The following is a 22,910-nucleotide window of genomic DNA, read 5'->3' as shown; positions in this document are numbered from 1 at the left end:
GTTATACCATGGGTTATTATCAGATTGGTAGAATATCTGTTTTGGTAATTTTATATTGCTACTTTTATCAGTAGTGACAGAATTCCATATTGGTCCATCCGATTATTTGGCATTATATGAAATTTAATTTGTAGATTATTTGGTTTGACACACGAAGGATGATAATGCTTATTTCATTAAAAATAAAATCTCCAGTTGATAGTGGTTAGTTCTTGTGAAACACATTCAGTAACGATATTTAAGATTTGGCAAACAGTTTTACTGTACTATGATTGTTACTTTTTTTTTTTAAGATTAAACTTTTATTTGTTCAGGTAGATGTGAAAAAAGCCATTATTATAAATAAATGTAAACAATTGGTGCTATCTTTAGTCCTGTGTTTAAATATTTGACAAATGGTATGTCATTATTTCATTTGAACTTGATTTGAAATAAAAAATTGAAATTAGATAAAATGTTGGTGATGGGTTTCAAGAGCAATTAAAATGCATTTGTTATTGTTTCAGAAATTTGAATGAATGTAATTCCAGTCACGGATACCAGTTGCGAAGAAAGCACTCGTGGTCGCATGATTCAGACTCAGGGATGTCCAGCACAGAAGGCTCAATGAACGGATCTCATTCTAGCATAAGCAGTGTTCATTCGAATGTGGTGCCGCAGTCGGAAGCTTTCCAAAAGATTGTTGCACTATGTAAAAGAACAGGTAATTTGTGAATTCACTTTTAGCAGCTTGAAGTTCTGATATGCTGTATTTGTAGATATTATTACTCACTTTATTTTTTGGTTGTTGTTCAGCCAACCAGTGGCGTACGCAAGGGGGGGGTTACCGGGTTTAAACCCCCCCCCTTGAGCTCTTGAAATATTATGGAAAATGCTGTAGAAAAAATTAAAAATGGCTAATTTATCACAGTCAAAGATCTGCGACAGTAATAATAATAATAATAATAATAATAATAATAATAATAATAATAATAATAATTTGGATTATTATTCCCATGCAGCATGAAGAAAAACACAACATTCCAAACACAATCTAAGCGGCCGCAAAGTTCAATTTTGCAATTTTCTTTTGCAAAAAGTCGCGCAGTGACTCTTGCGAGAATTGTGAAAATTCCTTGCTTCGTCCTTATTGCAAACGTTCTTCCCGGTACTGATTTCACATCCCCTTGTGAACTCTCAAGTGATGCTGAGTCTACATCCACATCATTAAATAATGTTGAAGAAGTCTTTTGTGAATCACCTAGAAGGGATAAATGTGTTGGAATGTCTATAAACTTACTTTACAACGAAAACGTAGACTCAGTGGAATTTAGCAACATGTATTCTCGCGCTTCATCATCACCCTGGGTGAGTTCCATAGGTAAAGGTAATGTAAATTCCCCCGTGTATATAGCACCGTGCCATGAAGTCTCACATAGTGGTGTGGTGGGCCCCAAAGATTCTTGATCTCGAACTATTTTGCAGGTGATGTGATCAGCACCATGCTCCGGCAGCCTTCATCCCCCAAGGTTGCTCTCAGATACCCATAGGCTGGGTGCGGAGACAAGGCTGGATAAATTCCAACCAATTCCGGAAATCGAACCCGGATATCCCACGAAGTTGTCAGACTAGACCAGCGCGGCTCCTTGAATGAGTTTCATATTTCGATTATTTCAATAAATTTAATATACCGTGCGTCCATTTCGATCTGCAGCCGAGAGATCGGGAGAAGCGTGGCGGGCGGCACTGACGGAGATGCCGACATTTGCGGCCTGAAATGCCCGCTTATTTTTATGGACATATGCAGACATTTATATAAATATTGCAAAACGAGCACTAACCTGTGTTATAAGAGTATGGTTTTAATTTTAGTAGCTTAGTGACTGTATGTGCCGATGATTTTGACACGCCCACCTCTTGTGAAACACGGCGTAGAGGTTTGTTTGGAGAACGTTCTAACGCTGCACCAATATCATCGAGTTTTGCTTCGGTTAGAATCCGTCGTTTCTGCTTAGGTGTTTTAAAATTTAACGATACAGTTTCTCGTAATTTAAGGACAAGATGTCTAACCGTATCTCTGTGTGGAGTTGAAACGCATGGGAATTTCTGTACAAATTACCTACACACGTCTCTACACGAGTTTGTTTTCACGTAGGTACGTGTCATACATAAAAAATCTTTGTTCTAACGTGAATCTTGCGGCTGGCATTCCAATCGTCTCACTGACACGTCACACATACACACTACAATAACACAAACAAGTAACTGCAAGTAACCAAGAATAACACTCTTGCGCACAGTACGAAATTAACACGCTCTTGGTTTACATTGCTCGCCACTATATTTACAACTCTGTCTTCATCTAGTCGCGAAGGAACAAAAAAAAACGAGCTCGGATATTTCGGATTGCGAGGAAGCTCACGAAAACCATTCACTTTTATCGGTTTCGTCTGCAGTGTAATCCTGATACAGTGTTGCACATTCGAAACCTCCAAACGATTCCCATCGCCACAAAACTCTTTCAAGGATATAAACTTAAGCAGGACGTTACTGATCAAAACCATGATTAAAATGCTTTTTTATCTGTGGCTCTTAACATCGTTTCTATAGCGTATTTATTTGTGTATATAAGAGCAGAACTTGGATGAATTACAGAAGAACTTTTGCGTGTTATAACACAGGTTAGTGATCGTTTTGCAATATTTATATAAATGTCTGCATATGTCTATAAAAATAAGCGGGCATTACAGGCCCCAAATGTCGGCTTCTCCGTCAGCGCCGCCCGCCACGCTTCTCCCGATCTCTCGGCTGCAGATCGAAATGGACGCACGGTATTTGCTTGTTTTTATGGATTTTCTTCACACTTAAAATGTCTCACTTATCATATACAAATAACCGTTGACTAGACAATTATTTTGAAACAAAAGAATTGTAATTTTGTTCTATTTCTTTCATAAATAGCAGCTGCATTAGTAGTAATTAAACTAATTAATTAATTATAAGAATTATTAATTAATTTATTATTATTAATTAATTAAAGTATAATAAAACAATGTTAATGTGAATTTGTAGAAAGTTTTCGAGATAACACCCCCCTTGATGAAATCCTGCGTACGCTACTGCAGCCAACCCATCAGATTAAAATTCAGCACTTGCACCTCACTGACAACTTAGTGATACATTTAATACGCTACCAAACCCATTTATTATAATACAAATATTTAATAATACAAAATCATGATTAACATCTGAAATATTTGTATTTGTCCAAATGTTCAGATACACACCCCAGTATGATTCCTCTGATTCTGTCATGTTGTTCATAAGAAGAGGGGGCTGGGGGGTTCAGGTGTTCTATGTGCCATTTCAGATTCTTCACAACTTTCCTCAAAACTTTCAACTCAATATTTTCTTTTGAAACTTCATTTAGGAAGATTTTCTCAGCATTGTCTCCAGATAATTATCCCTTTTGGTAAAAAAGGTAAAGTTCCCTGTGCATATAGCACCATGCCATGAAGGCACATTTAGAGGATTTCCCTACACATTATCGATCTTGGCCATTTTGGAGGTGATGTGATCAGCATCACACTCCAGCTGCCTTTACCACCCAGGTACCCATTGATTTGAAGCTGGGTGAGCCCCAGAGCTGCTTTATGCAGTGCCACCCACCCTGTGAATCAAACCCTGGTCTCCTGTATGGAAGTCAGGCATGCTACCAACTAGACCACCACGTCTCTCTCTCTTTGCCAAACTCGACATATTACACTATTAGTCATCAGCCATGTTTGAACTAGTAAAAAAACTAACACTTTCCAAATAAAAATTAAACTCTTTTACAATATAGCAGCATCAGTTCTATGAGTATCAAGCTTGAACAGCCACTGGTACCTGAAAAAAAGGGGAGGGAGGGAGGGAGGGGGAGAGAGAGAGAGAGATAGAATTAATTTTATTTGTGTATGTCACACATGTAATACTGGAATGCCACATTTACATTTCCCTTCTCTATGGCAAAATCCGTTGTGGTCGCCTTTTCACTTAGGTGAATGAACCATTCAAGGTTACATTAGATGTTAGAAGAAGGTAAATCAAGTGCATAAGCATAATACTCATTACTTTTATTCTTTCAGGTGTAAGCATGGATGATTTGGCAAGATCTCCGACGGCGAGGGAGATGGATGGAAATCTCAACTTCAGCAATCACGAACTAACCGAACAGGAACTGTATGCAGAGGAACTGAAATTTAACAATGCAATTAGGGAAATTTTCCTAAACCGTTTTGTACAAATATTTTCTGCATACGAACATTTTGTTATACAACCGAATCAGGTAATGTAATATCTAATGTGTAAATTTTGTATCCCTGTCCGTAAGCAGTATTAGATCTGTTAGAGAATTGATGTTTCCATGGTTATTTATATGATATGTGTGACATGTTCCTTGCATCAGGATGATTTTGTGAAGGTGTAACAGTGGAAACAAAGGGAACATGTTCTTTTGCTTTTATTAGGGCTGGGACAGATTAATCGATATTCGATTGGTAGGGACATTGAATTTTCACGATGCGTGAAATGTGAAAAAAAGATTCAATTTTGAACATTCTGCACGTAACTACACCCCTATTGATGAAATATGCATGAGTTTTATTCGCGAAGTAATCCGAAATGTGTGCTTTTCCACGAAATAAACGCTTTTTCGCGAAATAACCGTGAAATATCATCAAATTAAGTAGAAAACATGCAAAAACTGGCAATCGAGGTTGCGCGCGCAATCTGTCGATTTGTAACGAAACGTTTGCCTAAAGTTTCCTACCACTAGCAGCTGAACGTTTTATCTTCGATCACATCAGGAAGACGCTGCAAATTTGGGATTTCCCATGCACATAATCTCAGTTCGAAAACTTCGTTCCCTGTCAAGCTGCATTCCTTTCTTCCCCCGAATGTCTACTCAACTTCCAGTTTCATTGAACTTGCTAGCTGTAGCAGTGATAAGATTAGTCTGTTCCCTCACATCAAGGGAAACAATGGTGTCATTGGTGTTCAGTCATGAATGAATTTTGTTTATCATCATGTGATTTTTAACATGTGTTCGTGTATGTGCAGTAATGATTATTTTATTTGTTGGACAGCAAGGATATCCTTTAAATACATACAATGAATAAATCACTTGAGATATGCAATTTAGAAATGAAGTGATTTTGTGTTGATGTTTTCTTTTTCGTTGGACAGCTAAGTACTTGTGCATGTGTACAGTATATAAAAATGAAGTAGTTTATCAATTTATAGCTCTTTTGTATGTTGTTTCTTCATAATGAAAAAGTGTGTGCCAATTTTTTTTTCCACTGCTGGTATATACCGCTGATCTAACATTTTATTTACCGCTCTCCTCAGTTTTTATTTACCATAAATTTGTGTCCCTATCGATTGGTATCAGCTGATATAGGCATATTGGCCTATCTATAAATATCTTGTAATTTAGGTCAATATTCTGCCATTTTGTTATAAATTTTATGGATATAATCTTCATACCCTACTTTTCTTAAAAGTAAACCTGTAAATATGCAGTTTCATTTTCATTGCAGTCATCAGGCAACACACATTTATTAAGAAGGTCAATGAACCATTCACGTTCTTCAAGGTCCATTTGGAATTCTATATCTGGTATTGGTATTGGTAAATTTTATATCTGTACATTATTGCTATCGGCCCATCCCTAGTTTTCATTATTACATGTACAAGTAAATATGTATCAGCAAAAATCTCTTCTTGAAGATTAAATATTCCCTGTATAAGTTCTATCCCATAATATTGTGAGGGTAAAATCTACATTTTAAATTTGCTTGTGTTAATAATAGTACCAATGGATATATCATTTTGTCATTTCAGTATGTCATACTGAATATCATCTGTAGTTGCTCAAAACCAGCCATCCGGAATGCCATAATTTGGGCAGTTTCATTCAGAACCGGTCATCTGTTAAAGGTTAATTCCCCACCCTAGTACTATATTTACTGTTTCTTCACTTGTACACAAACACTTGTAAAATCTTGACTGACATTTCACAAACTTCATGTTAATTTCTTTTGTTACATTTCAGGATATGGAGCAGTGGTTGAGTAACCGAGAATCAATGCAAAACTTTGACAAAGCTACCTTCTTGTCGGACCAGCCAGAGCAACATTTGCCCTTCCTTTCCAGGTTCATTGAAAGTCAAATGTTCGCTAGTTTAATTGATAACAAAATCATGTCTAACTGGCAAGAGGTGGATCCTAATCTCAGGGTTTTTGATAAACGAATAAGGCTCTTGAGGTAAGTTTAATTACAAGTGTAGCAATAAATATATGGTATTATGTAGTTAGTATTTATTTTATCTTATGTCACTTCTCAGCCACATTTGGCTAACGGAAGAGAGATTGGCATTTGAGTTCCTTTCGAAAAGCTCACCCCTCATAATCCACGGGATTAGTAAAAGGGGGTTAGGTATATCTAAAAGTTTTGCTTATCCTAGAAACTATTTGTTTTTCCTACCACCATTTTCATCTTCTGTTACAGTTAATTAGTACTGAGCTTACAGTTAAAAGTGCAATCTGAACTATTGTGTGCCTCCACCAGGTATTGAATTTCTCCCTCTATGAACCTATATATAGGACTCCTTGATTACAAATCAATGACATTATCAAAATGTCTTCAGGGAGGTTACACAGAGCAGATTAATCAGTACTCTATCAGTAAAATTACAAATATTTTTATTGATCCAATATATTTATAAGTACTGTAAAAAATCAGCCATTTTATGAATATAAACATGTAATTTAAATGTCCTGATTTTATAATATAAATGTCTAAATATGTAGTTCCTTATCAAAGGCAAACCAATTGCAGTTAGATAGTTACATTAACTAAGGAACATTTGCAACTTGTAGTTATTATTATTTGCAATTTTTCTATCTTACTCTATACATATCAAAAATTGCATATCAGACCATCCCTGATAGAAATATGGAATTACTGAAATTATTGATAATTTTACTAATACACCAATAATATGTATAAAGGCCAATGCTGATTGAATATTGATAATCTATCACATTCCTAGAATATATACACTGCTTGTATTCTGAATAAAGAGGAAAGAATTGTTGACACCATAAAGATTTAGAATTGTTATTTAATGATTAATCCTGAAAAAAAATTAAATATTTTTTAAAATATTGCCATTACAGGAAACGCTACGGTGACAGCCTTGTACGCACCCCGTCCTATGAGTCATGCACCACTTTTCGAGAGACTGAGCTTTTATTGGACAAGAGGTTAGCCAGTGCTGATGTGGTGGCACCTGGTCCAACGGAGATTGAAGTTGACACCCAGTCGTATGCTACTGCGAATGGTGCATTTCCTCTTCTAAATTCTGTTAACCTCAACAAAGAGCCTATCCAAAAGTAAGTAGAATGATACTAATCCAGTGATTCTGATTTCAGTGAACATAACAAGGTGAACACAAATATTTGAAAATATAGAGACGGCACAAACATTCCTGTACTGCTTTTCGACATACAGTGGAACCTCGATTTTATGTTTTTCAGGAAACCAAAGTGAGAAAACTTAAAATTCAGGAAAGTGTGTGAGCATTAAAAAGTATTGTTACTGGCCGATATCGTTCCTGAGTCTTGGTATCTCGCATGGGTCATAAAAACTGTTGCCAGACAATATGGAAAATGTGTTATTTTTGTAATATTGCCACAATGTTTTAATGTTTTAATTATCTCTTCAAATCTTTTAAAGCAAAACTGTGGTAAGACGTATGTGGTATAATTACAATGGAATGATTATATATTAATATTTATAAATATTCTGAATATAACTTTTAATTGTTACATCTGCAACATCAGTATTGGTATTGGTGGGAATTGGTAAGAGTTTGTTTTGAGTTTATTTTTTTTTTAAGTCCACTCTATGCACAGAAGTCAGGACTGGACCTCCAGTTTAAAGTGGAATCCGAACCGCTATGTGATTCCACCTGCTTTTGAAACGAACCCTTTGATTACAGGGAATTACTAAGAGTATAAACATCTGAAAGGGTATTGGTTCAAAGTTCAGACATCGTCGTCGTCATCATCATTGTTGTTGTTTACTAGTTGTGATATTCTAATATCAGCTGATATTCATGCATCAGAAATTTAATTCAGCACATGTTTAAAATAATGCATATTTAACATTTTTTTTAAGGTCTAAAAAGAGGAGTAGTGTCCAGTGGCGTCGGAAAGAACGGCAACAGCAGCATCTGGAGCATAACTCCTTGTCACCAGATCAGAAGGAGAAGGTTGTGGGAGAAGCTCTACTAAAGTCCATAAGGCAACCTAAACTTAGTGACTTGAGTCCAGCCGTGATTGCTCAGTCAAATTGGACATTCGTGGAACAGTTGCTAAGGGTAAATACACTGTCAGAAGAAAGTGGTTTGAAATTTGTCCCTAATGCCAGTCAGCATGGTACTGGAGTCCAAAATCAAGAAAAACTGATGTTTTTTTGAAAGTAATAAAGTATAAATAAACCCAGTCAACAAGGTAATGTTACCACAACGTTGTGGCAACGTTAGCCCCTAACATACCTAACGTTGTTACAACGTTGAATGTATGTTGATACAACGTTGTGAAAACGTTTAAGGGTCATTTTTTTGCAACGTTGGTTGACAACGTTGTCACAACATATACTGAGCATTATGTAGCAATGTTAGGTATGTCAGGGGTTAACGTTGCCACAACGTTTTTGCAACATTACCTTGCTGCCTGTGTAATTTATGAATATAACAATGCATATTTAAAATATGGTTATTTCGCATGGTAAGCTATTAGCAATTCTTGCCAAGCCATTTTTGTATATAATACATATGCGTAACAGGAAAAACTCATGTTTGTAACGTCACAGTTTCTCTTCACATATTATAAAAACTTTTCCTGCTCCACCACAATAGGCGATTGTTAGTCTGGAGATTGTGATGAATTAACCAATCTCTAACTACACCTGGTAATCAGTTTGTTTTTGCAGTACTTAGCTCCTGATTATATAGTCTGGAATAAAAATATTTATCATGGGAGTTTCACTTGTATTCAACACATTTCATTTTCTGATCTTCCTTACAACTTCAATATTCACACATCTTTCGAAGGATAATAAAAGACATTTTTTCAGTAATTACAATCGAAAGTATCCTTATTTGTGTTACTAAAAGTTATGTTTGTTTTGCATTTGAGTCGCACTGCCATCTAGTGTACGCTGTAGGAAATATAAGGTTTGGTGGTCAGTGCACACACAAATTCAGATTAAACAAAGCACTCCGATGTGACGCTTGTGGCGCTCATGGTGGTGATCATTCAAACTAAAGCGTATTCAGTGGAATGTTTTTTGTAACGTTGATGCAACGTTATCACAACGTTGTTCCCCTACACACAACATTCATCATAAATACAACATTCATACAACGTTGTGGCAACATTAGTGTGTTGACTGGGAAATGATATTATATCTACTGAATTGTCATGTGAGAACCAAAGGGAGATAACTCCAATCAAATTTACTGAAGAGAGGAAATAATGTATTCTTAGGAATATGTCTGATTCTTAAAAAGAGACAGTAAATTGGAGACATGTCAGTCCACCTTACTGCTAAGGATTACAAGTTATGTCAATCTGACTAAATAGATCTCTTCAGAGCAGATTATTTAAACAAAACTGAAAACTGCATTTTTGGAGTTACGTTCCTCTGCTTCTCATAAGACGGTATAATACAAATATAAATATGTTTTATCAGTCACAGATCACAAGGGACCAGATGAAATGAATGGGCAAAAAAATGCTCATCAGGTGCTTTTTATTTTTTTCACCGATATTAAGGAATAAATTGACTGGTGAAAACAGCTGGAAAGGTTGGAATACAAGTTTCTCCTAAACAGCAACAATATTAACTTAATAAAAACAGCAACTGTATGACCAGTTTCTCACTGCTTTTATTCATTCCAAATGGAGTTAGTGGTCTAAAAGTGTTGAGTAATGAGCAAGTGCTCAGTTGTATTCATTAATAAGTTAGTTATTTGTTCATTAAATTTATAATGAAAATTGAATGAGCCAATCAGAGGCTAAAAACATACTGTCTCCAAATGGGATGGTTGGCAGTATGAACATTTCTCATTACAGAATGTAGTTCTACTTTCTGATTAGTTCGTATAGCTCTCGTGTCTGACTGTACAGGTGAGAAGATGGTGAAACATCACCATTCGTCTCATAAAATGTCCTGTTCATGATTACAAATAATAATCAGACTGTATTGTCGAGCATAAGGCAAAAACTTTGTCAAAAATTTTAACTATTTTGTTAGCTCTTTCAATTTATCCATTCTGCTAGTGAGTGAAAATTATTTTGAAGTTCTTTGCAGTTGTCTATATTACTCTCATAGACATCTTGTAAACAATCAAATTTAGATTAGATTATCTACTGTGATACGTACTTTTTAAATTTATTCTCTGTGACCTAATAGAGCTTTTCATGTGAAAATGGTGTTCAACTATTTTTAAAGTTCTCTTATTCGTTTGTGATCCCTCTTCGTACAGGAATGCAAAAATAAAACAAAGCGAATGCTGGTGGAGAAAATGGGGACAGAGGCAGTGGAACTGGGCCATGGTGAAGCTTCCATCGTGGGAGTGGAAGAAAACACTCTCATTGCTAGCCTGTGTGACTTGCTGGAAAGGATATGGTCCCATGGCCTTCAAAGTAAACAGGTAATCATGGTTTGTTAGAAGTAAGGTATTAATGTGGTCATTGGGAATTTAGAAACACAATTTGGAAGCCAATATTATGTAATTCACTCTAATAAGTTCATGGTCCACTTGTTCGTGCAATTTTTGATCGCAATCAATTTCGCCACCTATCTGGTAGCTTTGTCAGGCTTGTGCGCAAGTTTTTGTTTGTGCGGAAAAGTGAACCGTGAACATATTAGAGTGAATTACCTCTCTCCGTGTAATTTCTTTAGATACATTGTTAATATTATGGATGAACCAGTGTGAATTTTTTAGTTATATTGATAGAGTAGTAATAAAAATTTAGAAGTCCAGCCTTCAGAACTAAATGTTGTACTTTCCTTATTTCTCATCCAATCTGTATTGATTTACAAAGATTTTTAACTTTGTCATGGCACACTTTCTGGACTTAGTCACTCACATAACCATACATGTGGCTCTGTGGTGTTATGGTGCACAATGGTGAAATTGATCACAGATAAAATGATTTTGCACGTTTATCGCAAACGTTTATAAGATTGCACTGGTTAAAGTATGAGATGCCATTGAAATATGAAGTTCTGTACGTGCATCTGTATGTGTGTATGGTATGTAGATTATAAGAATTGCAGTATTTTAATTATTGTTGTGTGTTTGTTTCTTGTAGGGAAAATCAGCATTGTGGTCCCACCTTTTAAATTTTCAAGAACTAGAACAGTGCAATGATACATCAAAACCCATTGATCCTAACTTCTTAACTCCTGGTAAGATATTGATTCAGTATGAAGTAGTGTTTTTTGTAGAGATAATTTTCTTCTTTTTTATGTTACTTCGTAGTACATTTTAACAGTAATTCATAAGCAAAATAAATTAATAACAGTAACTTGTTCTTTGGTTGTAGTGTCATTTTAATATTATTCACAAAAATCTACATGTGATTGTGATAATTGATTTCATTTTTTTATACATATCGTCCATTGAGAATGCAAATGTTCTATCCAAATTGTAAACAAATAGAGATATTTTGGCTGTAGTCTAAATTGTTTTGTCTCTGCTATCGTCTGATGCCTACATACAACAAATATTGATGTATTGAGTGTCTTTTTGGTCCATGTGCGGAATTTGGAAGCAGCCACAAGAGTGCAAACTCAAACAGCCAATGAAACCTTATGACAATTTCCTCAACCAACCACAAGCACCATCCAAGTATGAGATAAACCACTTGCATTCTAACATCAGTCGCTTGTGATTGCTGCTTAGTGGTCTTCGGTTCTTACTTTTGTTAACAGACAAAATTTTTATATAATAGTGGAATCAGAGTAGTTGATTGATTTCTCAAAAATATGAATTATTTATTTTACTTTTCTACCGAATGACAAATTTATAATGAAATTGTTTCATCTCCATCTCATTTTCAGAATTCAGTGTTCTATCTGGTAGATCTCAAATCAAAGCTAGTGTTGCGAGCAATTGTTCTATCTGAAATTTCAATTGTTAATTACAGCATAAGCACCTAACGAAACAACTACTTCTTTTCAGGGAGGCTTCAACATATCAGCCTTTGCCATGATACAAACTTTCAGCGCAGTGGTGATAAAGGTTCAATAAATATATCATGTCAAACGTCAAAGGGCTCTTCCGAAAAAATTGGACATAGAACATTTACATTCTCAGTGGAGGATATAGCTATTAAAGTTACATCTTGAACCAAGATTTGAAGTAATTATTCAAAATTAGTGGAACTTTTCAATTGATTTTTCATTTCATGTCTTCTACTTGGAATTGAACAGTTGCACATTAATTGTTACAAAGTTGATGAAAGTGCCTTGCAGTATTTGTTTTGTGATTAGAAAATTGCAGCAGTCAAATCATCAATATTAAAGTGGCTAGGATACATCAGGGGGCTTCCATGTAGCGAAATGGCTAGCACTCTCATATTTAGTCTGAGTAAACCCTTGATTGGAGCTCCAAAATGTCTTGTGTTGACCCAACCGTGTGAGGACAGTTGGGGAGCATCTTGAAAAGAAGATGCAAGCTCTGGTCTGTAATGCCAGAAAACAGCAGCAATGGGATTTTGACGTGCTCACCATGTTGCACCCAATGAAAAATCCACTTGTTAGGCCTTAGCCCTGAAAGTGTTGTTACACCAGAGAGTTTAGTTTCGTGTGTAGGATGTGGGTCTTTTATTGAAGAAGATTCTGCATGAACAATCTGTATATATATAAAATTGGATGTATGTGTGTGGGTGTGTGTTTGTTTGTTTCATCATAACTCTCGAATGCCTGGAGCAATTTCAACCAAACATGATACACGTATCACTTGCAATCTGGAAAGAATACATGGGGGGTAAGACACCCCCTAGGGGTGGGGTGGGAAGGGGTGACATATAAAAATAATCGAATCGAATAACGATCGATATTAAATTTCGCACAAACGGACATCAGTGACTCTATGCACAACAATAGTGTTTCTCGGGTTGTCTAACATTCAGGCTGATATGATTTTGTGTTGCGAAAACGTGTGAAATCCATAGTTTTCGTGACACTCCCAATGCGGTTCAACCTCAAGTTCACCTATCGGCATGGGGGTTGAGAGGGGGTAAAAAATAAAATGCCACAAATGACCTAGATTAGTGTTGAATCCATAGTTTTCGGAGTCGCTAAGCTAATTGGTGACATTCATGATAACATTTAAAATTAGTTACATTTTACACTAGTTAGAATTGATTTTTCCTGTCTAATACAAGATTGGGATAAATAAACACCGGGGCAATGCCAGGTAATCAGCTAGTCATAAATAAATCTATATTTACTGCTTGTTCTCTAGAACCCTCAGGTCCACTTTCTGCAAAAAATGGTGACATTGAGATTAGCCCATACAACATTCCAATCAAGTCAGCCTCGGTAGTAGAGTGGTTAACATCATGTGCTATGAAACCAAAAGTCCCTGGTTAAGATCTGAATGTATCATTGTGTTTGTCCCTTCATCCATTCCATCAGTTCATCATTCATCCTCAACATCACAATTAACCCAAGAGTTAGAAATGTAACTAAAAATAACTATAAAAAAGGTAGAAATTTAAAAATTATTGTGTTATTCATATTGTTTTAATATTATATGAACTGGTATTGACAATTTTGGAGACCTATGTTCTAAGATTTTAAATTGCTGTTGTGGGCTTTTGTGATATGCTATACTGTTGGCAAAAAAGTAACAGGAAGAGATGTCCTTTCGAAAATGAAAAAAACCAAGCTGTGTCAGGTACAGGTACAGTATAGTAATAACTGCACAGTCAAGAGGAGAGAAAGTTTTCTCTTAGCAGCAAGGATTTGTATGTAATATTGATTTGGTGATTACTTGCTTTCTTATATCACACTGCAGAGATTGTTTTGTTTGAAATCACGTTACTTAATGATAACTGTTCTCTTAATTGTAGTGTGTTGGCTAAGTTTCAACTCTCCCCTTCTTTTTTTACACGAGCAATGGCATTTATTTGAATTATTACATGCAATCTTAACATGCTTGTTGTGATTTTTCTACAGAAGCATTAACTCCTCATTATTGTCTGTTCATTGATTGACTAGTAGTATCATCATTGCTCTGCAGGGTACTTTCACATTTCTTATAATATGGTGACTATTACTTTGAAATATTATATGTCGTATAAGTACATTTTTTTTTCAAGAAAATTGAGATGAGTGGAATGCAACAGAATTTTCCAAGAAATAACAAAATTGTTACAAAAGTGGTGTTGTTTCCTATATATATATATATATATAAAAAATCAAATAAGGTAAAAGGAAACACTCACCGGACAGTAGGAAAATTCAAAATTTTCGCTAATTTATAGCATCATCGGTGTGAGAAGAAACAGCCCTTTTGGCCCTCCTTGCTTTTATCCATTATTATATATATTATTATATATATATATATATAATAATGGATAAAAGCAAGGAGGGCCAAAAGGGCTAAGTAAAAATCAAATAAGGTAAAAGGAAACACTCACCGGACAGTAGGAAAATTCAAAATTTTCGCTAATTTATAGCATCATCGGTGTGAGAAGAATAGGGTTAGAAATGGTGCCAGAAGGGTGGATAAATACAAATAATGAAGGAGACAGTAAACACTTACCACACGAATAGAAATAATTCAATATTTCGCGATCTGAGTCCCATTTTCAAGAAGGTAGATAAAAGATCGACGACACTGTGAGTAGAGGCACAGAATACTGACCGTAGCGTCTCCGATTTCACAGTTGCCATCCACACCAACAGCCATAACACCACCTTCAATAACTGCTTCCGTGTTGCCATCATCCACCTTTTACCCCCCCCCCGCTCTGACACATCTTTCCGCAGGCGATGGGAAAGGGCCTATATAGCAGGCATGCACGCCACTATACCCCCCAGACTCAACCTAGCCAACCAGTAACTCTTTCCTCTCCTCCCCGAAACTACCCACCCACCTTACAGTAAACACTGGCTAAAGTATTTCGTGTTTCCTTTCAACTGTTTCTGGCAACACTACCGTAGAGACGCTACGGTCAGTATTCTGTGCCTCTACTCACAGTGTCGTCGATCTTTTATCTACCTTCTTGAAAATGCGACTCAGATCGCGAAATATTGAATTATTTCTATTCGTGTGGTAAGTGTTTACTGTCTCCTTCATTATTTGTGTGTATATATATATATATATATATATATATATATATATATATAAATCAAAAAAGGTAAAAGGAAACCCTCACCGGACAGTAGGAAAATTCAAAATTTTCGCTAATTTATAGCATCATCGGTGTGAGAAGAAACAGAAGACGGAACCGGAAGTTGGGGTCCTGCAGAGTTGCCAGGTCCCCATTGAAGAAGAAGCGGTGCGTAGAACGAAAAAACACTGTTTCGTCACCAGGCTCGTCGTAAACTGTGAGTGTGTAGGATGAGTTGGGAGGGTGGGAGGGTGGGTGAGGGTTGGGCATTACTGGGTGGCCTTGTTCAGGCCAGGTGGAGTGGTTGCACCCATGGCCGATATATAGGCCCTCTCCCATCTTTTGCGAACAGAGGTGTTGGCTGGTTGGGGTAGGAGATGGATGATCGCTACCCGGAAGCAGTCGTTGAAACTGATGTTGTGGTGGTTGGTGTGGACGGCGACAGTGAAGTCCAGGTTGTGGGTGGAGGAGCGGTGGTTATTGATGCGGAGGTTGAGGGCCGTTGATGTTTCCCCCAGGTAAAAATCACCACAGATGTTGCAGGTGAGGATGTAGATGAGGTTTGAGGCATGGCAGGTCCCTTTGGGATGGAGGGTAAATTTGCCAGTGGCCGTGTGCACCTGGAGGGTGTGAGAAGTGATGAGGATGGGGCAGGTCTTGCACCTGGGTCGGTTGCATTTATGGGCAGGGGTGTGTTGGATGTGTGGTGAAGGAGTGTTGTGGACCAGGATGTTTTGGAGGTTAGGGGGGCGTTTTAAAACCACCCTGTGTTTGTCGGGAAATATGTTTTTGGTTTCTGGATCACTGTGGAGGATTGGGAGAAGAGAGTGCAGTGTGTGCCTGATTTTGTTGAGGTGGGGATGATATTGGGTGATGAGTGCAGGTGGGTTGGTGGCAGCAGGTTTCTTGGTGGTAGTGGTATGTGAGGCAGCTCGTGATATTTGCTTGGTGACCAGGATGGAGGGATATCCACGGTTAACCAGGGCCTGGTGTAGGTGGAGGTTATAATTCTGGCGGGAGGTGGGTGAAGTGTTCAGGCGCTGTCCCCTGAGGGCCAGAGAGAATGGAATTGCTTTTTTGGTGTGGAACGGGTGGGAGCTGGAGAAGTGTAGGTATTGCATGTGGTTGGTGGGTTTTATGTGGATGGAGGTAGTCAGGTGTCCTCCCTCGATGTGCACGTCCACATCCAGGAAGGTGATCTGGTTGGGGGAGTGTGTCCAGGTGAATTTTAGGGAACGGAAGTGGTTAAGTTGGTCCAGGAAGGCTGACAAGGATGGTTCTCCATGTGTCCAGAGCATGAAGATGTCGTCGATGAAGCGGAGCCAGAGGAGGGGTTGGGTAGCCAAAAACTCTTGCTCAAGTTGGCCCATGAAGAGGTTTGCATAGGATGGGGCCATTCTGGTACCCATGGCTGTACCTCGGATCTGTAGGAAATTTTGGTTTTCAAAGGTGAAGTTGTTACAAGTGAGGACAAGGTGGGTCAGGAAGTTGGTGCTGGGGTTGCGAGGTTTGGGTCTGCTATTGAGATAGAATTCTATGGAGCGGAGGCCATGGGGGTGAGGTATGTTGGTGTAGAGGGAAGTGACATCAATGGTGGCAAGGATGGTATTTGAGGGCAATGGTGGGAGGGTGCTGATTTTCTGGAGGAAGTGGTTGGTGTCACGGAGGTAGGAGGGCAGAGCTTTCACAAGAGGCTGGAGATGGGAGTCAACAAAGGCTGAGATTCGTTCTGTAGGTGAGTTATAGCTGAACACAATGGGTCTGCCAGGGTTGACAGGTTTGTGGATTTTGGGCAATAGATAGAAGGTGGGGGTGCGGGGATTGTCGGGTATTAACATGGCGGTGGTACTAGCTGTTAGGCCTTCAGGTGGGCCGCGGGGTGTTGAAGTTTTGTGAACTTTAGTGTTTAAACAAGAATGCCATTAGATATGACTAAGATGCCAATATCCAAAAGAACTAAATTCTACCCAACTTCTCTGTTAAAAAGTTGAATGAAATTCATATTTTCTACCTTTAGGTTCAGCCCTCAACCTGATTGTCATTGTTCTGCCGTTTCTCGATTGTGTAAAAAATAAATGTCAATGTTTATAATGACCTCGTGTTTACCAGAGGTTAATGTTGTCACCTTGTAGTCAAAGGTTCTAAACGTGGCTACATGTTAGTGTTTTAGATCCTGCTTTAAATGGTTTGTTTTAGGTAGAGGAGTAAAATAAAATGTGTGCTTCGTGATGCTGTATATCTCCATTTGTGTTGTTGGCAGTGTACAGTTTGTACAATAGCCACCATTTTGGTTTTCAAATCTTTTCTTTCCCAGGTTATCAGAATTAATTTTCTTTGTGTTTATCCATGAAAAAATGGTACTATTATCGTATGGGTGAAACACCTACGAATCATATATTTCGGACTTCTTTACATTGCTAACGTGTTGCGGAACATTTCTTAAGGCGAAATAATGCATTTCTAACTAAGATAATGTTTATTTTCTCTATTTACGAGTACTTATTGTTACTTGTTGTTTCGAATCTGTAACACATTATGGCCGTGATAGCATACTGGTTTAGGGGGCGTTCTGAGAGTGTTTTGTCGATTTATGCAGTGGTGCAACCTCGTTCACCGGAAAATATCTACTTTCGTGCCCCTATTTGAAATTATGCTAATACGTCGCATTTACGTGTAGAACTTGTAAAATAACCTTGCGAATTACCACGTTCATTGTCCATACACAGCAATTCGGAACTATCTTTCTTTCGCAATTCGGAACCATCTTTCTTTCGCAATTCGTTAATGCTCTTCCTTTACGCACAACACTCTTGCAACCTTGAATATTGACGTCAGACGAGGAATGCCTACGTGGTTAGGTTAGGCCTGTTAGGTTAGGTTCCATTAGCATAAATACAAAGAAAAAATAATATTATCGCTAAGAGACGCGTTACCTTTGTATTGACTAACATGAAAAAGGTCTCTCCTGTGACGTCAGAACACAATGTTGCTAGAGTGTTGTGCGATAAGTGACACCCATTCGGGTCGGAACCATCTTTCTTTCGAAATTTGTTAATGCTCTTCCTTTACGCACAACCATCTTGCAACCTTGAATATTGACGTCAGACGAGGAATGCCTACGTGGTTAGGTTAGGCCTGTTGGGTTAGGTTCCATTAGCATAGATACAAAGAAAAATTATTATTTTCTTTCGAAATTTGTTAATGCTCTTCCTTTACGCACAACACTCTTGCAACCTTGAATATTGACGTCAGACGAGGAATGCCTACGTGGTTAGGTTAGACCTGTTGGGTTAGGTTCCATTAGCATAGATACAAAGAAAAATTATTATTTTCGCTAATAGACGCGTTAGCTTGTATTGCCTAACATGAAAAAGATCTTTCCTGTGATGTCAGAACACAATGCTGCTACAGTGTTGTGCGATAAGTGACACCCATTCAGGTCGGAACAATCTTTCTTTCGTAATTCGTTAATTCTCTTCCTTTTCGCACAACAATCTTGCAACCTTGAATATTGACGTGAGACGAGGAATGCCTACGTGGTTAGGTTAGGCCTGTTAGGTTAGGTTCCATTAGCATAAATACAAACAAAAATTGTAAAAACAGCTCTCTCCTGTGACGTCCGAACACAATGTTGCTACATTGTTGTGCGATAAGTGACACCCATTCGGGAAAAATGGCTTGTTCCGAACTCGACAGGTGGTTCTAGTGAAAACACGGCGAGGCTGAAACACTGGTTACGGGGTTGCATCGTCTTAATACACGGAACATTGCACTCTCATGCAAAAAGCAAATGGCGGGAGTAGAAACAGCATGTCGGACAGAGATTTTCGCAGAAAACAAAACGCATTCACATTAAAATGGATCAAATCTACATTCAGGAACTTCCAAAACGCTCAAGAAAATGATTTCCGTAAGTACTTTCTCCTGTAAATTTGAAGGAATCCGTTTTACCCATACGATAATGTTACCGAAAAAATATGTACTTATAAAACTTTCACATAAGATGAACAGACTCATTACCATCGTCAAGTATCCTTTCTTATGCTTCATTGTCCTCACCTCGCATTATTAAAATAATGTATTTTTTACCTGGTGTGATATGTATTTAATATGATAACAGATATGTTTGCAGTTTGAGCTTTGGAGTGGGTAATGCGTGTTGAGTTCGTTCTACCTATTAACCACTCTTTTTTTCCTTTCTTCACCGTATGCAGCATTGGCCTGGTGTGTTCTGAGGAAGAGGCTGGATTGTATGTGATATCAATTTTTAAAGTAGATTTCCGTAGTCCTGCATGTGCAAGAGTTGTTAGTAAAGTTTTGAGACGTGCATGTTGAATGAATAGAACCCTTAAATGCAACTATTATGAAGTTTGGCAATAATCACTGATGCTACATCATTTGGGTGCGCAACCCTTGTTCTCACAATCAATTCTTGCAGAAAGAAAGAAAAGAAATAAGAAATCAAAAAATTTGAAGCATGACTATATGAAATGAACAAGCAGCTAACTTGGCTACAGTGTCTTTGTTTAGAAAGGAGTAGTGTATAGCAACAGAATGTTTCTCAGTGACATGTCTGTAATGAGAGATGGCCCCCAGGTACTCATTTATTTAAGGCTGATTAAACCCCAGAGCCATTTTAATGTAGGGACAAGGCTGAAAAATTTCCAACATTAGATCACCCACCCCAGGACACAAACTTGGGTCTTTTGCGTGGCAGTCAGACTAGATTACTGCAGCTCCAAGAATAGATAATATAAATTGTTAATATACTTTTATTGCTGTTTCTGGCATATTAGTGAACACAGTTTTAATATGACATGCTGCTTATTGTGTAATATCATCATCATCCTTCGCCATTTTCTGCCTGTGGCTGGGTCAGCATAGAAGTGAAGCGCCTCCATTTTTTCCTGATCTTTCACCACTCCTCTCTTTCCATGGTGTTCCAATATTCTCCTATTCTCCACTATCTGCTATTTCCACTGACATCTTGGTCTACCCTTTTGACCTTACTCCCACTCCTTCTGCATTGTAAGCTCGTACTGGCAGCCTTTCTGCACCCATCCTCTTCATGTGTCCGAACCATCTCATCTGTGCCTGATCTATCCTGTCCTGAAAAACTTCACCACCCCCACTGTCTGTCAGATCTCCTCATTCCTTATTCTATCCCTTCTAGTCTTCCCCAATATACTCCGTAAAAATTTCATCTCCACTGCTTGCATCTTTCTTTTGTCTCTCTCTCATTATCCAAGTCTCTACTCCATACATAATTGTGTAATAAACTTTTCTCAACAGGAGAATTAATGAATTTGGAAGTGCATCTGTAATTTTTGTCTGAACCTTTCTCCATATTTACATATCTCAAAACTTCCATAGTCTCACTTACATTTATTTTGCATGTGCATGTATGCTTTGTGAACATTTAATTCCTTAATCCTTACAAAGCATATAAATGCAAAAAAACTTATATGATTCATGCACAAATAGTTTTTACTTCAAAATATGCCTGTTTCAGGAAAGTAAAAGTTCCCTTCAGTAAAATTAATCTGACGCAAATTAAAGTGGTACAGAACTTCCTGAAATGTAGTCATAGTTTGAATTTGAAATTATGAAAGCAGTTAGCTTTTTGAAAGCATGATGCATGGGACGATATAGAGAAAACCAATATATCTTCAATGTTTAGTGAGAAATAGATATAAAGGACTACATGAACAATAACTATTTAATTTAGTTAATAATTTACAGGTTAGTAATAAACAGTGTATAATTGAATTATGCATGTAGATTATGAATATTTTTATAGGAAAATTGAGAATGAAAAAATTGTATGTGCTAAGAAGCCTAATATACATTATGCAAAATGCATTTTAACATAGCATTTCCCCATGCTTTGATGATTTCTTAGCCACTTCTAGCCAGGCTGCCAGAATTAGTAGTGTAATTACCTGAAGTTTTAATTATGAGCAACTGTTTGGTGTTTCATCATTTTGTAAGGTAACTGAAATATGCTTTTTGCCAGCATGTGGAAACACAATTCTCAAAACTGAAGATATTGACTGTTTCCTTTCATACCATTCAAATATACTGTGAAGAAAATTAAATGGAGTTACACATTTTCTCCAACGACACCTTGTAAAACTTTCCTGGACTTGATGTGCAGATGTACAGCAGTATTGTTTTTGTGCCTGTTTGAAACAACCCCATACTTAACATTCATGAACCACAGTAATTTTTAAATGCATTATTTCAGGAAAGCATGTGGAGGTACTTTGTTTTCTGAAAATCTTCATTTCAAGATAGTGCATGAGTACTGAAGTCACTTTTGCATGCAGGCTTCACATCACCTAGTCAAGCTTTCAATAGAATATACTATTCATAAGGAAATTTGCACTCCTATGATTTGAAACCATGAATTTTTAACAGTGCAGCAATTATTTTCAACACAAATATTTGAATTTCTAAATATTTTAAAGCAAATCTGTGGCATAATTTCAACAGATTTATTCTCTTATAAAATTTATAATTATTGTGATCAATTTGGCGTAAGAAATGGTCTTCATTGTTCTGGAAAATACATTATTATTTATTAAATGTAAATTATAAACAGCATATTGATTATTTTTCTAAAAGGCAACATGTTACAAACTTCTCATTTGCATCATCAATCCAAATGGAGTTGAAAGAAGAAACCAGTATTTTGGACCACATCATGAAGAAACTAGTTTGTAGTCCATAGAAGTGTTTTCTTCTTCCATTTCTATTAGTTCTGATGATGCAAACGAAAAGTTTGTGAAACATCACCTGTTAGAAAAATAGTGTGCTGTTTATAATTTAGTGAATGTGATCAACTTCGAATTGCTACACTGTTCATGTACCTGGTACAATTCCTGGTGGGGATTCAAGGTACATGGGTGTTCTTTGTGAGTATCTCTTCATCAATTTCATCATATCATCAACCAGCTTCATCTTCACGATTAGCTAAAAGTGGCAGAAAAGCTAAGTAAAATAAACAAAATCAATCAATCAAGCCAATTAGTCTATCTGAGCATAAAATTGTCTTAATACATATTTTGAGACTGAACTGTGTAACGTGGTTGTTGCGTACGTAAGAAAAGGCAATGAAAGTTATTCAAGGAAACGTGCAAGAGGTACGGGATCAATTATCGTACGTCCGTAGAAACGAATAACAACTAACCAGTTACAAAAGTCGCTAAAGTGTTGAGGTTAATGGCAAGTGTTTATCACTGCCGCCTCAGTCTCAATTGAGAACCAATAAAAAAAAAAAAAGGAGGGGGGGGCGCGTTTAAATGTACGGGACCCTCCCAAAATAGTCAGCAAGACAAGAAATATAAATATAATAAATATGATCACAGAATATCGTGGAAAATTTTGCACTGTATCAACCCTTAACGTAAATATGTGTATATTCGTGCACAGGTGTGTACACGGAACATCACAAAAAATATATAT

The 22,910-nt window shown here is 37.2% G+C and overlaps 1 protein-coding gene across 3 annotated transcripts in view; it reads left to right on the top strand.

Moving 5' to 3' along the window:
• Positions 1 to 22,910, top strand: part of pns (DENN domain containing pinstripe) — a 168,645-nt gene that overhangs the window by 111,860 nt on the left and 33,875 nt on the right. For 2 of the 3 annotated variants that reach the window (XM_083119395.1, XM_083119393.1), the window contains exons 8-14: positions 507 to 703; positions 4,107 to 4,306; positions 6,074 to 6,285; positions 7,200 to 7,415; positions 8,203 to 8,404; positions 10,577 to 10,744; positions 11,409 to 11,505. In XM_083119395.1, the coding sequence (XP_082975521.1) occupies positions 507 to 703; positions 4,107 to 4,306; positions 6,074 to 6,285; positions 7,200 to 7,415; positions 8,203 to 8,404; positions 10,577 to 10,744; positions 11,409 to 11,505 (1,292 nt within the window). Of the gene's footprint in view, positions 1 to 506; positions 704 to 4,106; positions 4,307 to 6,073; positions 6,286 to 7,199; positions 7,416 to 8,202; positions 8,405 to 10,576; positions 10,745 to 11,408; positions 11,506 to 19,657; positions 19,694 to 22,910 lie in introns of all 3 variants that reach the window. The other variant, XM_083119394.1, reaches the window with a different exon arrangement.

Source organism: Lepisma saccharinum, chromosome 3, assembly GCF_977018435.1.
Source record: "Lepisma saccharinum chromosome 3, izLepSacc3.1, whole genome shotgun sequence".
Lineage (NCBI taxonomy): Eukaryota > Metazoa > Arthropoda > Insecta > Zygentoma > Lepismatidae > Lepisma > Lepisma saccharinum.
This window is presented reverse-complemented; position numbering and strand designations above follow the sequence as displayed.